The sequence below is a fragment of the Kogia breviceps genome, chromosome 3, assembly GCF_026419965.1.
Source record: "Kogia breviceps isolate mKogBre1 chromosome 3, mKogBre1 haplotype 1, whole genome shotgun sequence".
NCBI classification, from domain to species: Eukaryota; Metazoa; Chordata; class Mammalia; order Artiodactyla; family Physeteridae; genus Kogia; species Kogia breviceps.
This window is the reverse complement of record NC_081312.1, coordinates 22,073,607-22,096,442: the sequence shown is the minus strand read 5'-3', so window position 1 is coordinate 22,096,442 and position 22,836 is coordinate 22,073,607. Positions and strand designations below refer to the sequence as shown.

General features: G+C 42.1%; 1 protein-coding gene across 5 annotated transcripts in view; it reads left to right on the top strand.

Moving 5' to 3' along the window:
• Positions 1–2,695: 2,695 nt before the first annotated feature.
• Positions 2,696–22,836, top strand: part of TSHR (thyroid stimulating hormone receptor) — a 158,259-nt gene continuing 138,118 nt past the window's right edge. For 2 of the 5 annotated variants that reach the window (XM_067027946.1, XM_059057610.2), the window contains exons 1-2: positions 2,696–2,904; positions 3,212–3,533. In XM_067027946.1, coding sequence (XP_066884047.1) covers positions 3,364–3,533 — 170 coding nt within the window. In that variant the 5' untranslated portion in view covers positions 2,696–2,904; positions 3,212–3,363. Of the gene's footprint in view, positions 2,905–3,011; positions 3,137–3,211; positions 3,534–22,836 lie in introns of those variants that run through there. The other 3 variants (XM_067027944.1, XM_067027943.1, XM_067027945.1) reach the window with 3 other exon arrangements.

The following is a 22,836-nucleotide window of genomic DNA, read 5'->3' as shown; positions in this document are numbered from 1 at the left end:
GAGATGTCTCTAAAGCAGTACTTAGAGGGAAAATCTATAGCACTATACAATATATATTTTTTTAAAGTCTCAAATCAATGACCTCAGCCTTCACCATAAGAAACTAAGAAAAGAAGGGCAAATGATGGCAGAATTAGCCTTATACAAAAACTAAACAAAAACATTACAAAAAAGAAAATAACAGTTAACATCTATGCAAAACTCATAACCAAATTTTAGAAAATTTAATCATAAAATAAATGAAAAACGTAATATGTCATCATCAAGTGGGGTTTATCCCTGGAATGCAAAATGGGTTTAACATTCAAAAATCCATCACTTTTATTCACATTAACAGACTAAAAAAGAAAAATGCTGACTCAACAGATGCAGAAAAAGCATTTGACAAAATCTAATACCTATTCCTGATTAAAAACGCTAAGAAAAGGAGAATAGAAGGAAAATTTCTCAACCTGATAAAAAAGCATTTATGGAAACTGTATAGTTAACATCATATTTCATGATGAAAGAATGATTTCTCCCATATGATTAGAAACAAGATGATAACTGCCCTTAATCTTTCTACTCAAAATTGTACTGGAGTTTCTAGCCTGTGCAGTCCAATAAGAAAAAGAAATGAGAAGCATTCAGATTGGAAAAGAAGTAAACGATCTATACTCAGACAATACAACTCATCTATGTGGATAATTGGATGGAATCTATGAAAGAGCTTCTAGAACTAATAAGTGAATTTCATGATATTGCAGCCAAGCTATCAGATAACTGCAGCCCTAGCCGTCATTTTGTTTGCAACCTCATGATAAACCTTAAGCCAGAGCATCCAGTTAGACCTCTCCCAAATTGCACCACAGAAACTCTGAGATAGTAAGTGTTGTTTTAAGCCAACATTTAACATTTTGGGGTTATTGATTATGCTGCAACAGATTGCTAATATAGCCATTGCCTATTCATTCATTTAACATTTATTATTTCCTAACTCTGAGCTAAGCACTGTTCTTGGTGTTAGAGATACAGTGGCAAAAAAAAAAAAAAAGCAAGGTTCCTGCTTTCATGGAGCTTATATATTGATGGGGATGGGAGAGCAGCAAGAAACAGGCAATAAATGAGTAAACTAATTAATAATAATAACCAGAGATAAGTGCTTTGGTGAGGTAATATGATGGGGGGGTTGTTACTTGAGAAAGGTTTTTCCAGAAAAACTTACATTTAAACTTATATTTAAACTTATGTTTAAACTTATATTTAAACAACAACTTGGGGCTTCCCTGGTGGCGCAGTGGTTGGGAGTCCGCCTGACAATGCAGGGGACGTGGGTTCGTGCCCTGGTCCGGGAAGATCCCACATGCCACGGAGCGGCTGGGCCCGTGAGCCATGGCCGCTGAGCCTGCGCGTCCAGAGCCTGTGCTCCGCAACGGGAGAGGCCACAACAGTGAGAGGCTCGCATACCGCAAAAAAACAAAACAAAACAAACAAACAAACAAAAAAAACCAACTTGAATGATGTGATGATCTGGGGACAAATTGTTCCAGGCATAGAGTTCAACAATAGCAAAGTCCCAAAGGAGATAATAAACGTGTCTCTTTCCAGGTCCAGCAAAGTGATGGTAAGGGCCGGATCTTGAAAAACAGGAATCAGCAAACTTGTCTTCTAGGTCAAATCCTGCCCGAATCCTGTTCCAGTACAGCCTACAAGCTAAGAATGGCTTTTACATTTTTAGAGGGTTGTATGAAAAAGAAGGAGGAGAAGATGTGACAAAGATCCTACGTGGCCCACAAAGCCTAAAACATTTAAGTTCTTCACAGGAAAATTTCTTCACAGGAAAAGTTTACAGGCACCCAGAGTAGGATTTCATTGGTTAGTATAAAGAATTTATACTAATTTTCTTTAAATTTTTTTTTATTTCTTATTTTTATTGTGGAATAGTATTCCATTGTATGGACGTATCACTCTGTTTATCTGTTACCTAGTAGAACAACATTTGGGTGATTTCCAGTTTGGGGGGATTATGAACAAAGCCACTACAAAAATTGAAATACACATATTTAAAGTGCACAGTTTGATGGATTTTGGCAAATGTATACATCCACTTATGTCCAGTCTAATCAAGATGTAGAACATTTCTATCAATATAACCTCCGCTGTCCTTTTCCAGTCAATTTCCCCTAAAATTATTCTGATTTTCTTCACCATAACTTCCCCCCGCCGTCCCAGAAGTTCATATAAATGGAACCATATAGCATGTGAGAAGATGCTATATGATGCTATATGCTCCTTTTACCCAAGAAGAATCAGTGAGCAATTGAAAGATTTTGAGAGCGAAATTGGCACAACAGGATATTTATTTTAAATTATCTTCTTGGCTACTGTGTGAAGGATGATGAGTAGACAATAGTGTGCCCCTTAAGTATTCATCTTCTCCCCATCTTCTGGGGGGATATATGGCTCAATACTCCTGGCCAGACCAGAATTTACAGGTCGACTTCAACTACGTATAGCAAAGCTGGATTCAAGAGTTCCATTCAAGGCACTCGAACAGTTTCTGCCGTTCCCGGTTCTCCCGGCAGGTGGCGCCAGAGCCCAGTTCCTGGCGTGCGTCGCTGAGTCCGCGCGCTGCAGTGAGAGCCGGACGCCGCCGAGCGCCGCCACACGGCTCCCCGCGGTGATTTCTGCACTAGTGGCTGCGCGCCCCCAGCGGTCCGGGTTTGCGCTGAAGTTGGGGAGCAGTGAGGATCCCCCCCCGTGGGTGTCGCGCCCCGGCCTCTGCCGCACCTCGGGCTGGCAAGCCACGTGGGCCCGCCTCCGACCCTCGGCAGAAGCGTCCTAGGCCAGGAGGAGCTGAAGTTCTGCCTCACCGGCGTCCGCCCCGGGACGGTCCTTTCCGCTGCAACTTTCTCTGGATAGAGGGTGCGTGCTGGTGGATCCCGACAGGCAGCGCTTTGGGGAGGCTACCCACCCATGGGAAGAGGTGGCCTGTTGGGTTTAGAGCCGAGGAAAGGAGGGGGCAGACTAGGCTTTGGAGGGAAGTAATGGGAGGGGCGCGTGAGGCAGGTTGGAGAGCGGAGGGGAAGCCCGGACCGGCGCGGATTCTCAGGCAACAGACGGAGCGGGCTGAGTGGCTTGGGGCAAGGAAAGTGAAGTACGTAAGCTTGTTTGGGTGGAGGGTTGCCTAGGGAAACGGAGCACTTGAGAGTCTCTTCTTTCCCCTCTCCAGCCTCCTCTTTGGTGCTGAAGTCACGACCCCATCGATTTCTCCTTCCTCCCACACCTCCCGCTCTCCTTTAGCTTGAGGGAACCCGAGGCGCAGAGCGCTGAGAATGAGGCGATAGAGGAGGATGAAGACATAGTCTTGGAGCCCCGAGGACAATGAAGCCGACGCCCCTGCTGCAGCTGGTGCTGCTTCTTGTCCTGCCCAGGAGCCTGAGGGGGAGAGGGTGTCCTTCTCCGCCCTGCAAATGCCACCAGGAGGACGACTTCAGAGTCACCTGCAAGGATATCCACCGCATCCCCAGCTTACCGCCCAGTACGCAGACCCTGTGAGTACCTGGGAGAGGAGAAGGGAGGACCCAGGGGCCAAAGTCAGCTGGAAAAGGTGGATAGAAGTGCACAAAAAGAGCTTGAGAGGGTTGTGTGTGTGTGTGTGTGTGTGCGCGCGCGCGTCTGTGGGCGCGCGCGCGCGCAATGAATAAAAACTTCATCGACCAAACGTGGGATTGCTGACGCTAGAGTACTCCTAACACAGAAAAAGTTAACGAAATTTTAGTACAGGATGAAAAGTGAGAGTTGTTCTTTCTAAAGAGCCGCTGTTCTGCACTTTGCCTAGTCCCAGCCCTGGCTGAATCTTAATTTTACTTAAGATGTAAATAAGATTAATAACAACTCAAAAACGGATCCTTTTGATCTTATTTTGGGTGATGAAAATTGCACAAAAAAAAGGATTTCAACTTTTTAATCTTTCTAGATGGGAAATTATCTTAGCAGGTCTCTTGGTTCATCAAACAGTTGACAAAAATTTAATCAGGGCTCTTTTATTTTTTTATTTATTTATTTTTTTTTGTGGTACGCGGGCCTCTCACTGTCGTGGCCTCTCCCGTTGAGGAGCACAGGCTCCGGACGCGCAGCCTCAGCGGCCATGGCTCACGGGCCCAGCCGCTCCGCGGCATGTGGGATCTTCCCGGACCGGGGCACGAACCCGTGACCCCTGCATCCGCAGGCGGACTCTCAACCACTGCGCCACCAGGGAAGCCCTATCAGCGCTCTTTTAAAAACACAGTCGTCCCTCGGTATGCATGGGGGATTGGTTCCAGGACCCCTGTGTACACTAAAATCCGAGGGTGCTCAAGTATAGCATTTGCATATCACCTATGCACATCCTCCTGTATACTTTAGATCATCTCTAAATTACTTATAATACCTAAGGCAATGTAAATGCTATGTAAATTGTTGCCAGTGTGGGGCAAATCCAGGTTATGCTTTTTGGAACCTTCTGGAATTTTGTTCCCCCGAATATTTTCAATCCAGTGTTGGTTGAATGAAGATATGAAACCTGCCCACATGGACGGTCAACTGAATATCCTTTATACTTTGTCTGGAACTCACTTTGTATGAAGTATCTGAGTTACTTACTCAAACGTGAGATATCCACTGATGTAGTGCATCCAAAAATCTCCTTTGGGATTGGCATGGTAGAAGTATAAAGAGATGAAATTTCATAAAGTACATTTTTATCTGCGTGTTAAATGTTACCAGATTAGAAACCTGATGTTAAATGAGTTTTGTGTACATCTGTTCCTTAACAGACATTGAAATCAATGATTGAAAGGATAATTGTAAACAAGGGAAGAAGGCTTTCTTGGGTGATTAGAAATAGAACAGTAGAAAAGAAATGGAACAGTAAAATGGTTTTACTATTTACTTAACTGGTTAAACCCAGTTAAAGTACAAAAGCTCAGATTATTAAAGAAAATGCAGGTAAATGAAAAGCAATGGTGAAGTTGTATTTAAGATTTCTTCAAGAATTCAGCTCATAGGACATTCAACAGTGGGTTATGAATGTTTCAGACACAGGTGTGTATTTCTATGCTGCGATATCTTAGTTTCTTATCTCACCTGGGTCAATTAGTGCAATAACATCCAGTGAATGACTTTCATTCTCGGGCTTCCCTGGTGGCTCAGTGGTTAAGAATCCTCCTGCCAATGCAGGGGACGCGGGTTCGAGCCCTGGTCCGGGAAGATCCCACATGCCGCGGAGCAACTAAGCCTGTGCACCACAGCTACTGAGCCTGCACTCTAGAGCCCAAGAGCCACAGCTACTGAAGCCTACACGCTTAGAGCCCGTGCTCCACAACAAGAGAAGCCACCGTAGTGAGAAGCCGGCACACCAGAACGAAGAGCAGCCCCCACTCGCCACAACTAGAGAAAGCCTGCGTGCAGCAACGAAGATCTCCATGCTGCGACTACAGAATAAAATACGTTCTTATCCTCTTGATTAAACCCTCGCATTGACTCCCCATGTCTCCCATGATAAAACTCTTTTGTACAACCTACAAGACCCTTTAAGACCTAGCCCAGGGGCTTCCCTGGTGGCGCAGTGGTTGAGAGTCCGCCTGCCAATGCAGGGGACACGGGTTCGTGCCCCCGTCCGGGAAGATCCCACCTGCTGCGGAGCGGCTGGGCTCGTGAGCTATGGCCGCTGAGCCTGCGCGTCCGGAGCCTGTGCTCCGCAACGAGAGAGGCCACAACAGTGAGAGGCCCACGTACCACAAAAAAACAAAAACAAAAACCTAGCCCAGTCTTTCAAACCTCATGGCTCCTACTCTGTCACACTTTCCACTCCTAGTGAACAGAATTTCTGGCACTTTCCCCAAAGTTCTTTGCCCTCACAACTAACTGCCTGTGCCTTCCCTTCCACATTCTCTTCCTTCTGCCTAAAGCGACTCTTCCCTTTTCTTCATCTGGCTAATGCCTACTCCAAGGTCCAGATTAGGTGTCAACTCCTTCAGGAAGCCTCTCCTGGCCCATGACCCCTAGGCTGGGTGAGCTACCTTCTTCACAACATTCTGTGCATTAACCCTGTCCTAGCCCTTACACACAGCTTTTCTGTAACTTGATGTTTCTTTGAGTGCCTGTCTAAGCAGGACGTGAGCTTCTCTAACACAGGGACCGTGTCATTCAACCCTGGAACTACTCTGATGCTCAGAAAAAAAGCTTGTTAGGTGAATGAAAGAACAAACAAATATGCTGGTCTCAGATTGTCCGCTGTGTGTGGGGAGAAAGGAGGCCAGAGACATCACGACTTCAGAGACTTCTTTAAGGGGACCAGAACTTCAAGAGTCATTGAAGAGAAATGTGGCTCTGGCAGTGGAAGGGAAGTTGGAATCATTCTGTGTATGGTTCCACCAAGTGATGAGGAGACAAGTAATGTCAGAGAAGGAGCAATGAAATCAGAGTCAGGATACACATCTCTTCCTCCCTCTCTCACTAACTGTGAAATTCGGTGGGATAATTTATGTGGCAGGACCCAAGTTTCCTTCAGGGTGAAAGGGAGGGTTCCATTGGGTTCTTTCTGGTGCCTGTGATGCAGTGAGAATAGTCGGAGGGAATCCACTGAATCACTGGATAAAGACAGAAGTGGGGGAGAATCTGACCTTGCAAACAGTGGGAAGGCAGGGAGAGGGAGGGCAGGAGGGGAGCTATTCTGAAGAATGAAGTTATCCTGAGATAGAGAAGAGAAAATTGATGACAGGTATAGGTTAAAGAGCATGCGAATTTGAACAATGACCACAACCCCGGGCAAAAGTAGCAGAATGATTCTCAAATCTTTGGGGGGCAGTAGAACTCTTCTGTGAAAGCAGAGCTTATGAGAGAAGTCAAATATGTAAAGCTAACAATCGTACTGTGCTTATTCCTGTTCTCAGTACTTTATACCAGCTTACCCATTGAATCCTCACAAAATCCAGTTGAGTAGACAATTTTATTACTGTCATTTTATAGATGAGAACACCGAGGCACAACAGAAATGAAGCTATTTGCTCAATGTCACACAGCCTGTTAAGTGGTACTGCCAGGATGTGAAATACTGCAGAGCTGCACCCTGAACCCCCTGCTTTCAGAGGAAAATGGGTCTCACCCTGCCAGCTCTTCCTCAGGATGGTCGTGAGGCTTTGGAGAAAGAAGTTTGAAAGCTAGTGTTGTCCAATAAGCCACAGATAACCTTGGGGGCTATTGTCCCTAGAAATATGCAGTAACTCAGAAAATGGGAGGCTAAGAGGAAAATAAAACAAGGAAAGAAAAAAGGAGGGAAAGAGGAAATTGGGAGGGAGGATTGGGATGGAGGGGGGAAAAGAAAGACTACATCTATGGTACAAGGCCTTCCCTGCTGGAGCAAACCAGATCCTTGTCATTAAAAACCTGTTCTGAGTGGTAAGCCCTTTTCCAAATACAGATGCTGTTTAACCATTGCCTAGCCATTTTACAAATTACTATGGTGCAATTTTCCCAAACCCTTACCTTCTATCCACATAGTATGGTGCTAAAAGGTAAAGAAATTGCCTCTTTCTTCACCACCCATACACCTGTCACTTGGGCTGGGTGGGAGTTATACTGTTTATGGCTCCCACTGAAACAGTGGTTCTGAATCTTTTCTTCCACTTCCCCCCTCCAAATGGGCATGATACACTCTCTTTATAACAGTGGTTCTAACTAGGTGAGAAGTGAAGGAGAGCTGGTATCCCTACTCCCCAGTGGAACATTCTAGAATCTTTGTTATACAGGTAGTCTGAAAAAATTGCTCCTTCCAATTGAGAATTACTGATTTAAGGGAACATTAATGAAGCAAGAAGAATAAAATTTAAGTTTTCATATATAATTATAGATCATATTACCTTAACACCAAGGATAACAAGATTGACCCATCACTCTCATTCAGAGAGTTGCCATTTGCTACTTCTATGTATAAGAGACCATCCCTTCTCTGAATGAGGAGGTAGATGAGGTTAGACGGCTGTTCTGGATTTGTGTGGATTCTTCCTCAAGAAAGTGCTGCCTTACCTTGCCTTGTCCTTTTAACCCATCTGCTTTTAGTTTTATGATGGTGACAATCATTGCCTCCACCCCCTCCATCCCCCACCTTCCAGAGTCTAGGGCTTCAGTGAAGTAGTGGTTTGTCCATCACGCACTTGTGTGCCTTCAGAAATGTTTCTGAAGGAGTTGTAGCTATTGTTTTGGGGTTCTGGATTTTGCTTCAGTTTTTAGTCATTTGCATTCTGTGTCTGTGTCTCTAATTGATGACCTGTCCTGGTGTCTTCTAAACTGAAGATGGTAACTCACCATCTTCAGGATTTTTTGCCTTATCTGTGTTCTACCTGTGTTATTATTGACTCAATATTTTTAGGTTGACTCACTTCTTTAACTAAAAGAAATCTGTTCAGGCTTATATTGTGACTATAAATGGAAAATTAGCATGCCTTGCTCTAAATAGGAGGTAACTAGAAAACTAAATACAATTAAAACATAAATGTAATTCTATTCTAGCTCGAGACTATTGTCTGTGAATGTTCTGAGCCTGAGGCTGCCTTCCCTTTGTTATAAAGGAAGTTTAATAAGTGTTCAAGAAATATCAAAGAGATATCAATCCACCAGTCCTTGGTGGTGTCAGAAGGACTGAAGGACAATGGAAAAGGGAATCACTTTCTCACTGTGTGATTCACTATATTTCATGCCATGTGGGCATTCCGCCTAAAATAATCTCAGGTATCTCCAAATCACACCTGTTTTACACTTAGGGAAATGTGGATTAATTCTACATTTCACAATTACTTCAGTTACAATTAGCGGTCATAACCTTAATAACATTTGGCTTCAACCGAAAGAGAAATCCTCTGCTTCAGCACCCATATGCTGTCCAAACATGGACCCATACTTTGTGTCTTATAAAGGCAGCTTCACTTCACACTTCCAGGCTCCGTGATTTATTCTCTGTTATTCTGTGTGAGTATGTGTGTGTGTATATCAGTCAAGGTTTTCATTGGTAAGTAACAGAAAACCCATTGTGTCTAGCTGAAGGAGAAAAGAAATATGTTGGAAGAATTACATATAATTATCAGAATCATCGTAGAACCAGGCTTTGAAAATAGGCCAAGGCCCACAGCAGGCAGGAGGTTGGAACCACCGCCAACCATCTGGTTGGAACAACTCCATGGACAATACCATGATCACAGCCACAGGACATCTGTGGTGCTGGGCACCCAGTTGTATAGCTGCTGGACTATCTGTGTGCTGCCATAAGTCATTTCTCAATTGTCCCTGCCTCTTTGAATCACCAGCCAGAGAATGATACCCTATGTGAGAGCAACTGATTATCTGGTGTAGGTTACCTGCTGTGTCCTAGCTGCTGTGGGTAGGAAGGGGGAAGAGGTCTCCCTCTATCATTTTTGGTGTCAGCAGGAGGAGATACAGAACAGTGTCCTTCTAATAGTACACACAATGGGGAATTTCCCACCAAAGAGGGGCCACGTGCCCTCCACATGGCTCATCACTTCTTTCATTCTGCAAATGTTTCTTTTTTTTTGCGGTACATGGGCCTCTCACCGTTGTGGCCTCTCCCGTTGCGGAGCACAGGCTCTAGATGCGCAGGCTCAGCGGTCATGGCTCACGGGCCCAGCCGCTCCGCAGCATGTGGGATCTTCCCGGACCGGGGCATGAACCCATGTCCCCTGCATTGGCAGGCAGACTCTCAACCACTGCGCCACCACGGAAGCCCCTGCAAATATTTCTTAAGCACTGGCTATATTCCAGACACTGTGCTAAGCTCTGGATTTGGTGGAGAATGATGCCAACATGTCCCTGTCCTCAGGGATCTCACAGTCTAGTGTGGAAGCTGAATATTAATCCAATAATCCTATAAACATGTAATTAGAATTGTGTAAGTGTGCTGAGAGTATACTTGGTGGAAATGGGTGGGGGGGGGCTAACTTTGACTGGGGTGCAAAGAAGGCTTTGAGCTGTATCCTGAACCAGTAGAATTTGGGTATAAGCATTTCATGGAGGGTGAGGCAGCATTGTTCCAGGAGGTGGAAGTGCTCGTTTGAAGAACTTTGGAGAATTCTAACTTAAATGCTGAAGGGTTTGATTAATTCACTTGGGACAAAGATATTGATGGGCAACAAAATATGTACTACATACTTTCTTCATAATACAATACAGGTCAAAGTGAACTCTGATATCAGTGGGGGCAGCTTTTGTGTCCAAAGAAGGCTTTTGAGGGTAACCGGTTTTAAAAACAAATATTTGACTCATTAAAGTAATAAATGTAAAACCTAGGGTTTTTTTTTTAAGTTTTCCATGTATTTATTATTTTATTTGTAAATCTAATTGTAACAATTACTTTAAGGAAGATTTTATAATTTAATAATATCTTAATAAGTACTTTAATAAAATAATAAGTCGTTTAAATGAATACAAATGTAATATATTTTCTTTTAAAGCATGTGAATATTTGACAAAACTTTCCAAATACTTGGAAAATTCTAGAAAGTCTATTAAATTAAATTTTATAAGTACCAGGAATCCTAAGTTTTTAGATATCCCAGTGCTCTTTATGGGGCAGGAGAGTAAAGTGGTTAAGAGCATGCTCTCTGGAGTGAGGTCATCTGGGTTGAATGGCTTGCTGTACTGTTTCCTAAGTATGCTTTTGAGAATGTAGGAGAGAAAAATATTTCCCCCTACCCTTCTAAGTTCTCAGCTGGGGCCTCTGTAACAGTAACAGATTAACAAAAGAAAAGCATACAAATTTATTTAATATAAGTTTTACATGACATGACACAGAGCTTTCATAAGGAAATGAAGACCCCAAGAAGCTATTATACCTGAGCGTCTTTATGCTAGTTTTGATGAAGCGTGGCGAGCCACGGAACAATATGACAAGACATAATAGGGTGTGAGCTAAGTGTAATAAAGGGGCAAACAGCAAAGTCTGTTCATTCAGATTCCTCTTGCCTTCCCTCTGTCTTTGGACATAGGGATGCTCCTTCCCTCCGGGTATAGGGAGGACACCTCTCACAAGAGGGTGTTGTGACCTGCTTTTGGGGAAGGTCAGAAAGTCCTCCCTGCACACGCTGTTTCTCAAATTCCTTAAAATACTCAATATGCCACAACTCTGTGTTTTTGGGTAGCCTGTCCTAAACCCCATCAGGAACATTGCCTGATTGTTCTGTGCCTCAGTTTCTTCATCTATAAAGTAAGGATTAAAATAGTACCTGCTGGGCTTCCCTGGTGGCGCAGTGGTTGAAAGTCCGCCTGCCGATGCAGGGGACACGGGTTCGTGCCCCGGTCCGGGAGGATCCCACATGCCACGGATAGGCTGGGCCCGTGAGCTATGGCCGCTGAGCCTGCGCATCCAGAGCCTGTGCTCCGCAACGGGAGAGGCCACAACAGTGAGAGGCCCGCGTACCACAAAAAAAAAAAAAAAAAAAAAAAATAGTACCTGCCTCATTGGATTGCTGGGAGGTGTGAATGACCTAACACTGTTAAAGAATAATTTTCAAAGGCAGGTAAAATTATGACTCTCCTACAGCTATAAATTGAACACATTAAAGATTGTATTTAACTCATTGCCGCATATTAGTTTCCTAAGACTGCCGTAACAGAGTATCACAAACTGAGGAGCTTACCATAACAGAAATGTATTCTCTCACGGCTCTGGAAGCTAAGTAAGAAATCAAGGTGTTAGTTACCACGGCTATGTTCCTCTGAAAGGTCTAGGGAAGAATCCTTCCTGCTTTTTCCAGCTTCTGATGGCCATGGGAATCCTTGGTGTTCCTTGGCTTGTAGCTGCAGGATGCCAATCTGTCTCTTTATTGATGTGGGCTTCTCTCTGTGTGTCTTTGTCTCTGTGTGTCCTTTCCTCATCTCATCAAAATCCCAGTCATTGGGTTTAGGGCTCACCCTACTCCAGGATGACCTCAGCTTAACTAATTATATCTACAAACACCCTATTTCCAAATAAGGTCACATACTCAGGTTCCAGGTGGACATGAGTTTTACGGGACACTAGTCAACCCACTACAAGGAGAAAACTGATAAGATGTTGCAATCAGCTTAAAGGAGAGTCCACAAAATCAGCACTCTTTTAGATGTGGAATACCGAAGTGGACATGCTGATGGAGGCAAAACTAACTTCTCTCGTGTGGGGAAGGGTGGGCAGAGTCAACTGAAGCTCTCACAGGACAGAATTTGCGTGTCTGCAGACAAAATTATTTCACCTTGTTGTCAGTCATCTACAACCTACAGAGCTGTAAAGTAGCTCTTGTTGAATCAGACTCAATCTTGGAAGAATGTGCTCTAAATCAATGCATAGTTTTCCACTGAAGCACGATTTTGCCCCTGCAATGTGTATAAATTGCTTAGAACAGTTCCTGGCTCACGGTAGACATTTACAAGTAAATGCAGTAAAAAATAACTTTCTTTTCAACTTAAATCACAGGTTGAAATAAATTACTCAATTATTCATTTAAAATTGGAGTTGCAAGGGCAATCTATTAGACATTCCAACAGGCCAAGTTTAAATAAGACAAAGACCAAACATACCAAGTATGTATTGACTATTCCTTAAACTCAACACAAACATATTGATACTGTGGATCTGCTTTAGCCTTTCATTTCTATTCTTAATTCTAAAATTTCCCAGGCTACAAGATGTCTATTCAGTAAGCAAGTTGGTCTTCCTCCTCTAACGAACTCTGGTTTTTAAGGAACCATCCACAGGCTTCCTAAGTCCCTTGTAATTAGGGTGGCCCTATCTGAAAGGAAACTTCTCTTGTTTGTCCAGGTGTAATTAATAGCATTCCTTTCATTCTCAAAGTTGTCCCAATTTGGAGGATAAATTACTAATAGAACATAAAGTCCAGAGGCCCGTAAGACATAGGGGGACATTCTTAGCCTTGTTTATTGTCACCGTAATTAGGAGACAATACCTTAAAATGGGTTGGTCTCTCAATACCCCCTCAAAATCTGCAATCCCCACATAGTTAGGTAGCTAGCTTCCTTCACTGCTTCAGTCGATTTTGTGTTTCTTTGGCTCTCTTAAGATACTGGAAGTGTCTTCCCTTCTTGCTTACTGTAGGAGCCTCCAAACCTCTCCCGTCTTCCACCCCTGCCCTCCCCAGTCTGTTCACACAGCAGCCAAAGAGCTTTTAAAATGTAGGTCAGGTCATATCCCTCCTCTACTCAGGAACTTCTAACAGGGTTCCTAGTTATCTCAAGATAAAAACCAAAGTCCTTACAGTTTTGGCCCAAAAGGCGCTATGTGATTCAGACCTTCTTTACTTTTCCAATTTTATTTCTTATTACTTTCACTCGTAATCCAGCTTTCACTCCATTGGCCTCCTTGTTGTTCCTCACATTTGTCAGGATTTACACATTTGGTCCTTCCCTGCGTCTCAAACATTATTTTCCCAGACATCCCCATGGTTAATCCCTGCATCCTTCAAGTTTCTGTTCAGATGTTACCTTCTCAATAAGGCTTTCCTAATCACTCCATTTAAAATTTAACATTCCTGCTTTAAAACATTTTTTAATCCATAGCACTTGTCACCTTCCAGTATCTAAATAATTTGCTTGTTTTTATGTTTCTTGTTTGTGTCTTTCTCCACAAGAATATAATCTCCACAAGGGCAAGGTTTTTGTTTTGTTCGTTGTTGTTGTTATTGTTTTGTTCAGTTATGTATCCCCAGTGTCCAGAAAAGGCCTGGTATATAATCGATAGTCAGTGACTATTTGTTTAATAGATGAACAAACGCATGAATGAATGTCTCCAGAGGCACTCTAATGTTATCCCATTGGGTTCTTTGCACCCTTTTATAATTCTTTTTCAAAGTCCTTTAGTTTTATTGCCCTGTTAAGATGGATGGAGTTCTGCTTTGTTTCGTATTTTTCCTGGCTATCTGGTACACTAGTTCTTTAGATACTGAAGTGACATCCACATCTCTCATTGTTTGTTCATATTACTAAAGACCTGTTGATGAAGATCCTTTGAACTGCCACCCCCAAGAAATCAACTACCCCAGTGCTTTCTAAACTTCCCAAATGTAGGGCTCCTCAGCAAGAGGAAGTGGAGCAGGGCCCCTGGGATAGCTGGGATACTCAGACGGAATCCAGGGCAAGCAGGACATTCCTTTGAAGTCTTTGGTTTATTTTTAAAATTTAACTTCAAAAAAATTACTAAAATTTTAAATTCTTTTCCGTCATGTATTTGTTTTTCATGTGGCTTCTTGTATACCTTCCCGGAGTTATTTCCTTGAACCTTCAGGTTAATGCATCTCTGTATTTGAACATCCCCGTCACTTGATCCACAGAAGTGCCTTGATGCACAGAATGGCAGGCACTGAAGGAGGCCAGTGAAGAAGTAGTTTGGGAGGCAGTGCTGTGTGTAAGAGCTGCATGATCAGACCAGCTCTGCAGAGGCCAAGCCCATTCAGTCCTGTTCTCAGACACCTGGGTCCAGAATGGCTGGTTATGTCACCTGTCCCTGGGTCTAAGTCTGTCTTCTTATATCAGCTCTGATAAAGTAATAGACATAGAAAACAATTTCACACTACTTAAAATGTGTTGTTAAATGAGTGAACTTTACCTGAATTTATCAGTTAATTGAAATAGCTTTTTCCCCTCCAGAGCCGAGAAATGAAAATGATCTATTTGATTATTTTAATGTTTCTTGGTTGTACAAGGTATGTTTTTTACCCTTCAGGTTACGATTTATTCCCAGAGAAAACCATAATTCAAAAAAACACATGCACACCAATGTTCATAGCAGCACTATTTACAAGAGCCAGGACATGGAAGCAGCCTAAATATCCATCAACAGAGGAATAGATAAAGAAGATGTGGTACATATATACAATGGAATATTACTCAGCCATAAAAAGGAACGAAATTGGGTCATATGTAGAGACGTGGATGGACCTAGAGAGTGTCATACAGAGTGAACTAAGTCAGAAAGAGAAAAGCAAATATCGTATAATAACACATATATGTGGAATCTAGAAAAATGGTATAGATGATCTTATTTGCAAAGCAGAAATAGAGACACAGACGTAGAGAACAAATGTGTGGATACCAAGAGGGAAAGGGGTGGGGTGGGAGGAATTGGGAGACTGGGATTGACACACATGCATTATTGATACTATGTATAAAATAGACAACTGATGGGAACATACTGTATAGCACAGGGAACTCTACCTGATGCACTGTGGTAAACTAAATGGGAGGGAAGTCCAAAAGGGAGGGGATATCTATATGTGTATGGCTGATTCATTTTGTTGTGCAGTGGAGGCTAACGCAACATTGTAAAGCAACCATACTCCAATAAAAAATTTTTTAAAAAAGATTTATTAACTAGAGGTTCATGGGCTTCCTAGGGGTCTGTGGTTGGCCTCCTGGGAATCTGTGATAATGTAAAAATTTGTATACAAGAACATTAGGGCATTGCTGAGAGAGTCTATAATTCTTCTCAGATTTTTCAATGAAAATCTTTGGAGGTTTCTTGACCTCCAAAGAAATTCTGTTTTGGCATAATTTGGCATTTTTGTGTAACTGTAAGTATACATTTGGTATCACCTATAATTCTTTTTATTGTAAACATTTTTATTTTACTACAAAGAATGCTAAAACATATATTTAAACAAACAAAAAAAAGTCTTGATCATTGAATGTGATATATTTTCTCCTGAATACATTAGTATGGTTACTTTTTTATGCCTCACACTTAGCCTGTCCTTTGAATAGGCTTTTCACACAGAAGTTCACTGAATGTAGCTATTCTTCAAGCCAATAGTTTAAAAACAGATTTTAAAACTGTCTAATGCCTCATGTCTGGCATTAACTCCTCCACACTGACCCTGTTTCCATTTTCACTGAAGCTGGTCAGTGTGCTTCATTACTCTTTAGCCTTTCATTCCTGCAATTAAAAAATCATTGAAGAAAATTTCAAGTATGGGCAAAATGGTCCCATTTGTTCAAAGCTACAAATTGGATTTTAAAGGGTTCCATTTAGATGTCAGACACTACTTACTTTGCTTCATTCTTGTATGAATCCTTAAGATCATTTAGGGTGTTCTGGAAATGTTCAAAACAGATTCTTTTCTTAAAATTACAGAGCAGGCATTTGTGATTTTTAAAGCATCTTATAAATATTACTCTCTTAACGTAGTGACATGTAAATATGGTGTAGGTTTTGCACCATCACAATAGTCCAGAAATTCAAATATTTCATCATCATCTTCACTAAACTTCCCACACCCCTTTTGCACCTGGGAAGAGCTCACTGTGTCCCAGTTTTTCTTTCAAAAACACAATCTCTGTATTTATATGATACATGAAGCTCTTGGTTTTTTGCAAGCATTAGCTTAATTTTACCCACACCCATGTGTTATCGTAATTACTCCAGTTAGAGGATTGAAATTGTCTCTTCGTATTGCCAGGTCACTTTGTATTTTGTTATTTCAATCTTTTTGTGAGCTGGGAAACTTGAAGGCTAACTTTGGGTGAAGGATGTGGACTTGAGAATAAATAGGCTCTAAAGGGATGGTGTCAGTGAGGGGCTTTCCTGTGACAGAGTCCTTAGTGGGCTGGGTGACTGCTCTGTTTCCTTCTCAACACCTTTTTCAGCTATTTCTGGCTTCATGGCCATGGTTCAGAGATTTGAGATGACCAGAAATCTTCTTACCTCTAGATAGATGGCATTTTGTTCTAGTTAGTTATTCTTTCTTCCTTTCTTCTTTCTTTTTTCAGTAAATATTCATTGATCACCTGTTAAATGTAAATACCATGCTAGGCATTGGAGATATATAATAAATGACCTCCTTGACCTTACATTCTAGCAGGGGAAATAGCCACCGAAAATAAATTAATAAATAAATAAGGAAAACACATAGAATGTGATAAGCATAATGGAGAAGAATAAAGGAAGGGGGAGAAGGAATGCCGGAAGTTGCATTTTATTTATTATTATTTTTTTGTGTGGTACGCGGGCCTCTCACTGCTGTGGCCTCTCCCGTTGCGGAGCACAGGCTCTGGATGCACAGGCTCAATGGCCATGGCTCACGGGCCCAGCCGCTCCGCGGCATGTGGGATCTTTCCGGACCGGGGCACGAACCGTGTCCCCTGCATCAGCAGGCGGATTCTCCACCGCTGCACCACCAGGGAAGCCCCGGAAGTTGCATTTTAAATGGTCAGAGAAGGCCCCACTGAGAAGGTGACATTTGGATAAAGACCTGAAGGATCTAAAAAAACAAAGCCAGGCTGGTATCTGGGTGGGGGGGATTCTGAGTAAATGCAAAGACCCAGAGTCGGGGGGGGGACAGGAGAAGAACACGCAGAATATGTTTAAGAAGTAACAAGAAGAGAAATGTAGCTGGAGCAGAGGGAGTTGTTGGAAATGACGTCAGAACTGTTATTGATCATGTTTACTTTACAGATCATTATAAGGTATTTGTGTGTGTGTGTGTGTAAAAAATAAATAAATATTTGTTTGTTTGTTTTCTGAATGAGATAAGAAGCTAGTAAGGATTTTTAATCACTGCCCCCCACAAGAAAAATCGCATGAAAAAAAATACCCCCCATAGGTCAGGGTGTTAACTCACCAATCTTCCGGGTTTTTTATGCATGGATGAAAAAAGAGTTTCCAGATATTAACAGAAAAGCCCCAAGGTGGAAGGTGAGAAGAGCATGACGCAGGGCTGAGATGCAGCACTGTCAGGGTGCACCTGAGTGAAGCCAGCTGGCTTCTGCATGAACCGGTGGCTGCAGAATGGCTAGAATAGGAGACACGTAAGGCTGAGAGTATCTCAAGTGAGGTATGAGAGATCTCCAATGTAGTTCACTCTTTGCACCACTCAGAATCTGCCCAAGATTTCCATTATATCCTGCTCCCATACAAAACCACGTGATCTGCAGTTTTGTACGAATGATATGCCCTTACTTCTTTCCTGAGAGAGAGGAGGATACAAGTCCAATCTGCCACTCCCTTCAAGATGCAATCTTTGCAAAGACATAATGCAGGAGAGTTTCTGACATGAGCTAAAGTCTTCTCTGTTGTGTTTGATCCCAAGTTTGTAATTGATAGTTATTATCTCTCTGCAACTCCAATTCTAGATTTCTTTCTCCTTCGGACAGCACTTTGACTGGCTGGGGCGATTGCCTAGTGATAAGACCCAGACTTGCACTTCCAAGTGTTCTAAACCCTTAGTTGCCTTGCCCTTTTCAACTATAGTCGCCCCATTTTCTCATTCACCATTATCACTGGCCACAGAAGAACCAAGGTATGTCCCAGTGAAATTCCTGGGTTCTAGACATACTCCTTGCAGCTGCTAATGTGTAGCAGCCACCCCAGCTTCTCCTGGTTCTATTATTCCCATCAGTAGAGAAACTCCGTTATTTTCCTATTCATCCACTGGTACAAGAAGCCCAAATGACCAGGTGGTTATTATAGCATCAGGCTCCCTGTGTTTTACTTTGTGGAAGTAATCTGTCCATCCAGGAACTAGGACCTCTAATCTGGCAGGAATTGAGAAGTTCAAATTCTGGAAGTAGGTCACTGTGGTGATGGTGAGAAGAGCCAGTCCTACCAACTCCCCTAGGTCCTCAGACCCAGATATTCTAGCTGTAAAGGACATAATAGCATACAATGGCTATTGGTTCAGTGTGTATACTTCAGTAGATCAGATCCCCAACCCTGCAGGACTTAGTCTCCAAGTTGGAACCTTAGCTGAGCCTTTAACGGGTCAGTCCCTCATTTTATTAGTCAGTCTGCTTCTGCACAATGAGGTACATGGTAGGACTAGTGGATATGGAGGTCATGAGCCCTTTGTTTTGCCTTCTCTGTCATGAAATGTGTCTCTTGGTTGAGTGTTGTATTGCACTGTTGCACAAGTTGCTTGTTGCGGTATTGTGCAGGATTTCCTACTGGTAGATCAAGCATTTTATAAGCCCTTGAATAGTGGTTCTGGTGGACGTGTTGAGGTCAGGGAAGGCAAACTGAAATCTAAAGTAAAAATTCTTTTTAAATGAATCACTATTTTCTACAGGGTGGAAAGGGTCCGGTGTAACCAAACTGCCACCAAATGGCTGGCTGTTTTCTGGGGAAATTTACCTTATCAAGGTTGCAGCATAGGTTCTGCTGTTGGCAGGTCCGGATTTTACAGAGGCAGTATCTTGACTAGCTTTGATGAGAAGGAGCCCATGTTTGGCTTCAGTCCCTGTCACCATGGCCATTTCATTCATGTTCACTGCACCATAGAATGGGTCATCTTGTCCACCTGGTTGTTGAACATCACCTCTAGGGTGGCATTGTAGAAATTTCCTTAAGGTGATCCAGCCTCCCTTTCAATCAATAGACTCCTGGTCTCAGAGATATTAGCTTTTTTTCCAAAAATGTGCGTCTTAAATTAATGAAATAGAGTACCTCTTGATGTAGTTCAAGCAGTATTAGAGTGAAGAATTTACCATAATGGTAATTTTTAGGGTTAAATTAATGCCTTGATGCCAGAAAACTTGAGTTTCAAAAACATCTAGTGCTTCAGAGTGTTTGGATTTCTGAAAATTGCCATGATTTTTATCTACTATGGTTTATTAATCCAAGTTACTTTTATCACATCATAACAGTTTGAGCAATAATAGGAATTAATGAGTTCTGTGTACTGCCTTAAAAAGCCTATCACTGTTATGTTATTTTCTTTTGGTGAATTATGTTCTGTGTGTGAACTCTGTGTCCAGCCCCATGCTATGTGTTTTCACATATGATATTTCATTTAGGACTCATGGTAGCTCTGTGGGGTAGATGTTTGACTCAGGTGAGGAATCTGAGACCTAGAAATGTCATCTCTCTTATCTTTTATGTCACAATGAGTTTAAGTGAAAGGGTATTTGAACTCGGGTATCCTAACTCTAAATCCAAGGCTCTCTCTACTGTTCTATAGTTCTCTTCCTAAATAACTCCCCACTGTCCTCTCTTAATTGATGTGAAATTCATACAGTGCACCACTGAGTAGTATTTAGTACATTCATAATATTGTACAGCCATCACCTCTAGTTCCAAACTCTTTTCATCATCTCTAACAGAGATCCTGTACTGATTAAGCAGTCTCTCCCCATTCCCCCTCTCCACATAGCCCCTGGCAACCATTAATCTGCTTTCTGTCTCTATGGATTTACCTTTTCTAGATATTTTATATAAATGGAATCATACATATGTGACCTTTGTGTCTGGCTTCTTTTACTTCATGTTTTCACATTTCATCCACATTGTACGGATAGAAAGAATGTGGGTGATCAGACGAGTGGCCCAGTGAAAAAGATGTAAAAGGCCAAGCATTGTTTACTTTCAAGATTTTTCATACAGGTTCATTTCTAACACACCTGTATAAAAAGGACCCCCACTCCTTGTCTAAACACCTTACACCTTAGATATAATAATCTGAACACCAAAAATGTCCATACTTATTCTCAGAGGCTTAGAGCTACAAAATGACTTTCCCATGTCAAAAGGCTTTAAGAAAACCCATCTTGTGAGGGAGAGTGTTTCTAGCCAGTTGGCTGAGGAACACCATGCTCTTATCCCTTCTGGATCAACACTTCTACAAAGAGGTGACTTAATAGCAATGCATGAGCCATTAACCATAACTCTTACCCTTTTAAGAGCCAATATTTATGCAAAGGACTTCCCTCTGTTATAGGGAAGCTGCAGAACTCAAACAGTATGCCATTTGTAATGGTGTTTCTTTTAATAATATTTTCCATCTCCATTAAAAAAATTTTAACCAATATGCCAAATAAAGAAAATTTGCTAAGAATAAAAAAAAGGTTAAATAAGAGAAGTAGATTATTCTTCCCCTCATGTTTACCAGAGTTTACTTCTCAGCTATTTCTTCCCAGCCTGCTCTGGACTTGAAGGCAGAAGCTGTATGGTCAAATCCTAGCTCTCCATCAACTCACTGTGTGGAAGCCTATTTGCTCAACTCACAGGATGAACAAGCTAGTAAGCTGTGCTATACCCACATCATGGAGTGGTTATGAGGATCACGTGAGGTTATGCTAGTAGCATGTACGTGAAATACCTGATAAACCAGAATAAAGCCTTGATCACAGGTTAACTGTTATCACTAATGCAGTAGTGGATCTGAGAGCCTCTGAGATCTGGCCTGATTCAACCCTTGATGTGGGTATTATATTGACTCGGGGAGGTCAAGCTTCCATGCAGGGACCATTCAGCAGCTGTTTGGCTTGAGGGTTGTACAGCATTATTAAGAAGAGCAAACACTTGTCCACTGTGCAAAAGGGACAGTTTAAAGATTTACAAGATTTCTTATCTTCTTCCCGAGATATTCATGCCCGAGGAGTTAACTGTTAGTAGGGTAAAGTGACCGAAATTCTAGCTGGGAGGCTCTCTGTCCCAATAAGACCCATAAATCTCTAGGAAGGGTTTATCTGTTCTGTGTCAGAGTTTGGCTGAAAGGCTTGTTAGTATTTCCAAACTCTCCAGATGCCCCTATTTAATGCTTGGCTGGCCTTCTTATGTAGCATAACCAAGTTGCCATTTCAAAACCATCCTCAATCCCTGGAATCTAAAACAACAAAGCCAGAAGTTCTGAAATGTGCTCTACGAAGCATGAAAGAATCCATTAAGGTTCTGTCTGATTCAGTTCTATGTGACAATAGAAGTTCTAATGTATTTATGAAGAATTCCTTCTACTCTTAAGAAACTGGACACCTTACAGAAAGTATGTTATCTCATGGCCAAAAAAGAAAAAAAAAAATAGAGTGACTTGGAGGGGCTATGCTTTCTTTTTATATTATATCCAATGTCTTCAGTTTCAATAGCAGCAAAGTAGGGAGGGAAATATTGTGGTTAAAGCCATGTCAGCTAAAACTCATAGTGAAGAGTAGAGGATGGAAGTTTCTGGAGCAATAAGTAAATGATTACATGACTATGTGCAGGACTCTATATAGTAAGAGTGGTAAATAGAAATGGAGGTCATACGTCAGGAGACCTTCAATAAGTCATGAACATTTTAGCAAGGCACTTAATCTTTCTGTGTCTCACTTTTTGTATCTGTTAAATGAACACCAAGGAATGGCTCTGTCCTACCTCAGAGAACTGATGGGTAGACCAGGGAAGTAACTGTTCAACTGTAGAAGGGGCTCTTCATTATTCAAGGACAATCTTTCTCATTCAGCAGAGTAAGAATATGGGGGGGGGTTATGCTTTATCAAATATTTTGGGGAACATAGATGTATCATATAGGGATTTTGAGTGAATTAGACTGTAAAAACAAAGCAACAACAACTAAATACTTAATTTAAAAGCATCCACATCCATCCTTTCCTCCTCCACTCTTACAATAATGGAAGAGGAGTCTCTCCACCTGTGTCCACGCTCCCTGGTCTCTTCACCCTAGACTTTTCTTCCTCTCTCTTTCTCTCTCAGATCCTGTCCGCTGCTCTCCAAACACACTCAAGTCTCTGTCTTCTAAAAAACATCTCTCTACAGTTCTCACATCTTAGTCCATTCACCACTCCTATTTCCCTGCCTTCCTCCCTTCACAGCTAAATATTCATTCAGAGTTTTCTCAAGTTGCTCTCTTGATGTTTTTACTTCCTATTCATTCTTTAGCTTAGTGCAATCTGGCTTCTGCCCCCATCACTCAATTGAAAAATCTCTTTTCCAAAGTGACTAACAATCTATGTTGCAAAATTCAGTGGACATTTTTAGAGACTCTCCTGGATTGAACCTTTGGTAGCAGTGATGACCATCTCCCTTGGATTCCTCCACTTTACACTCTGATTGCC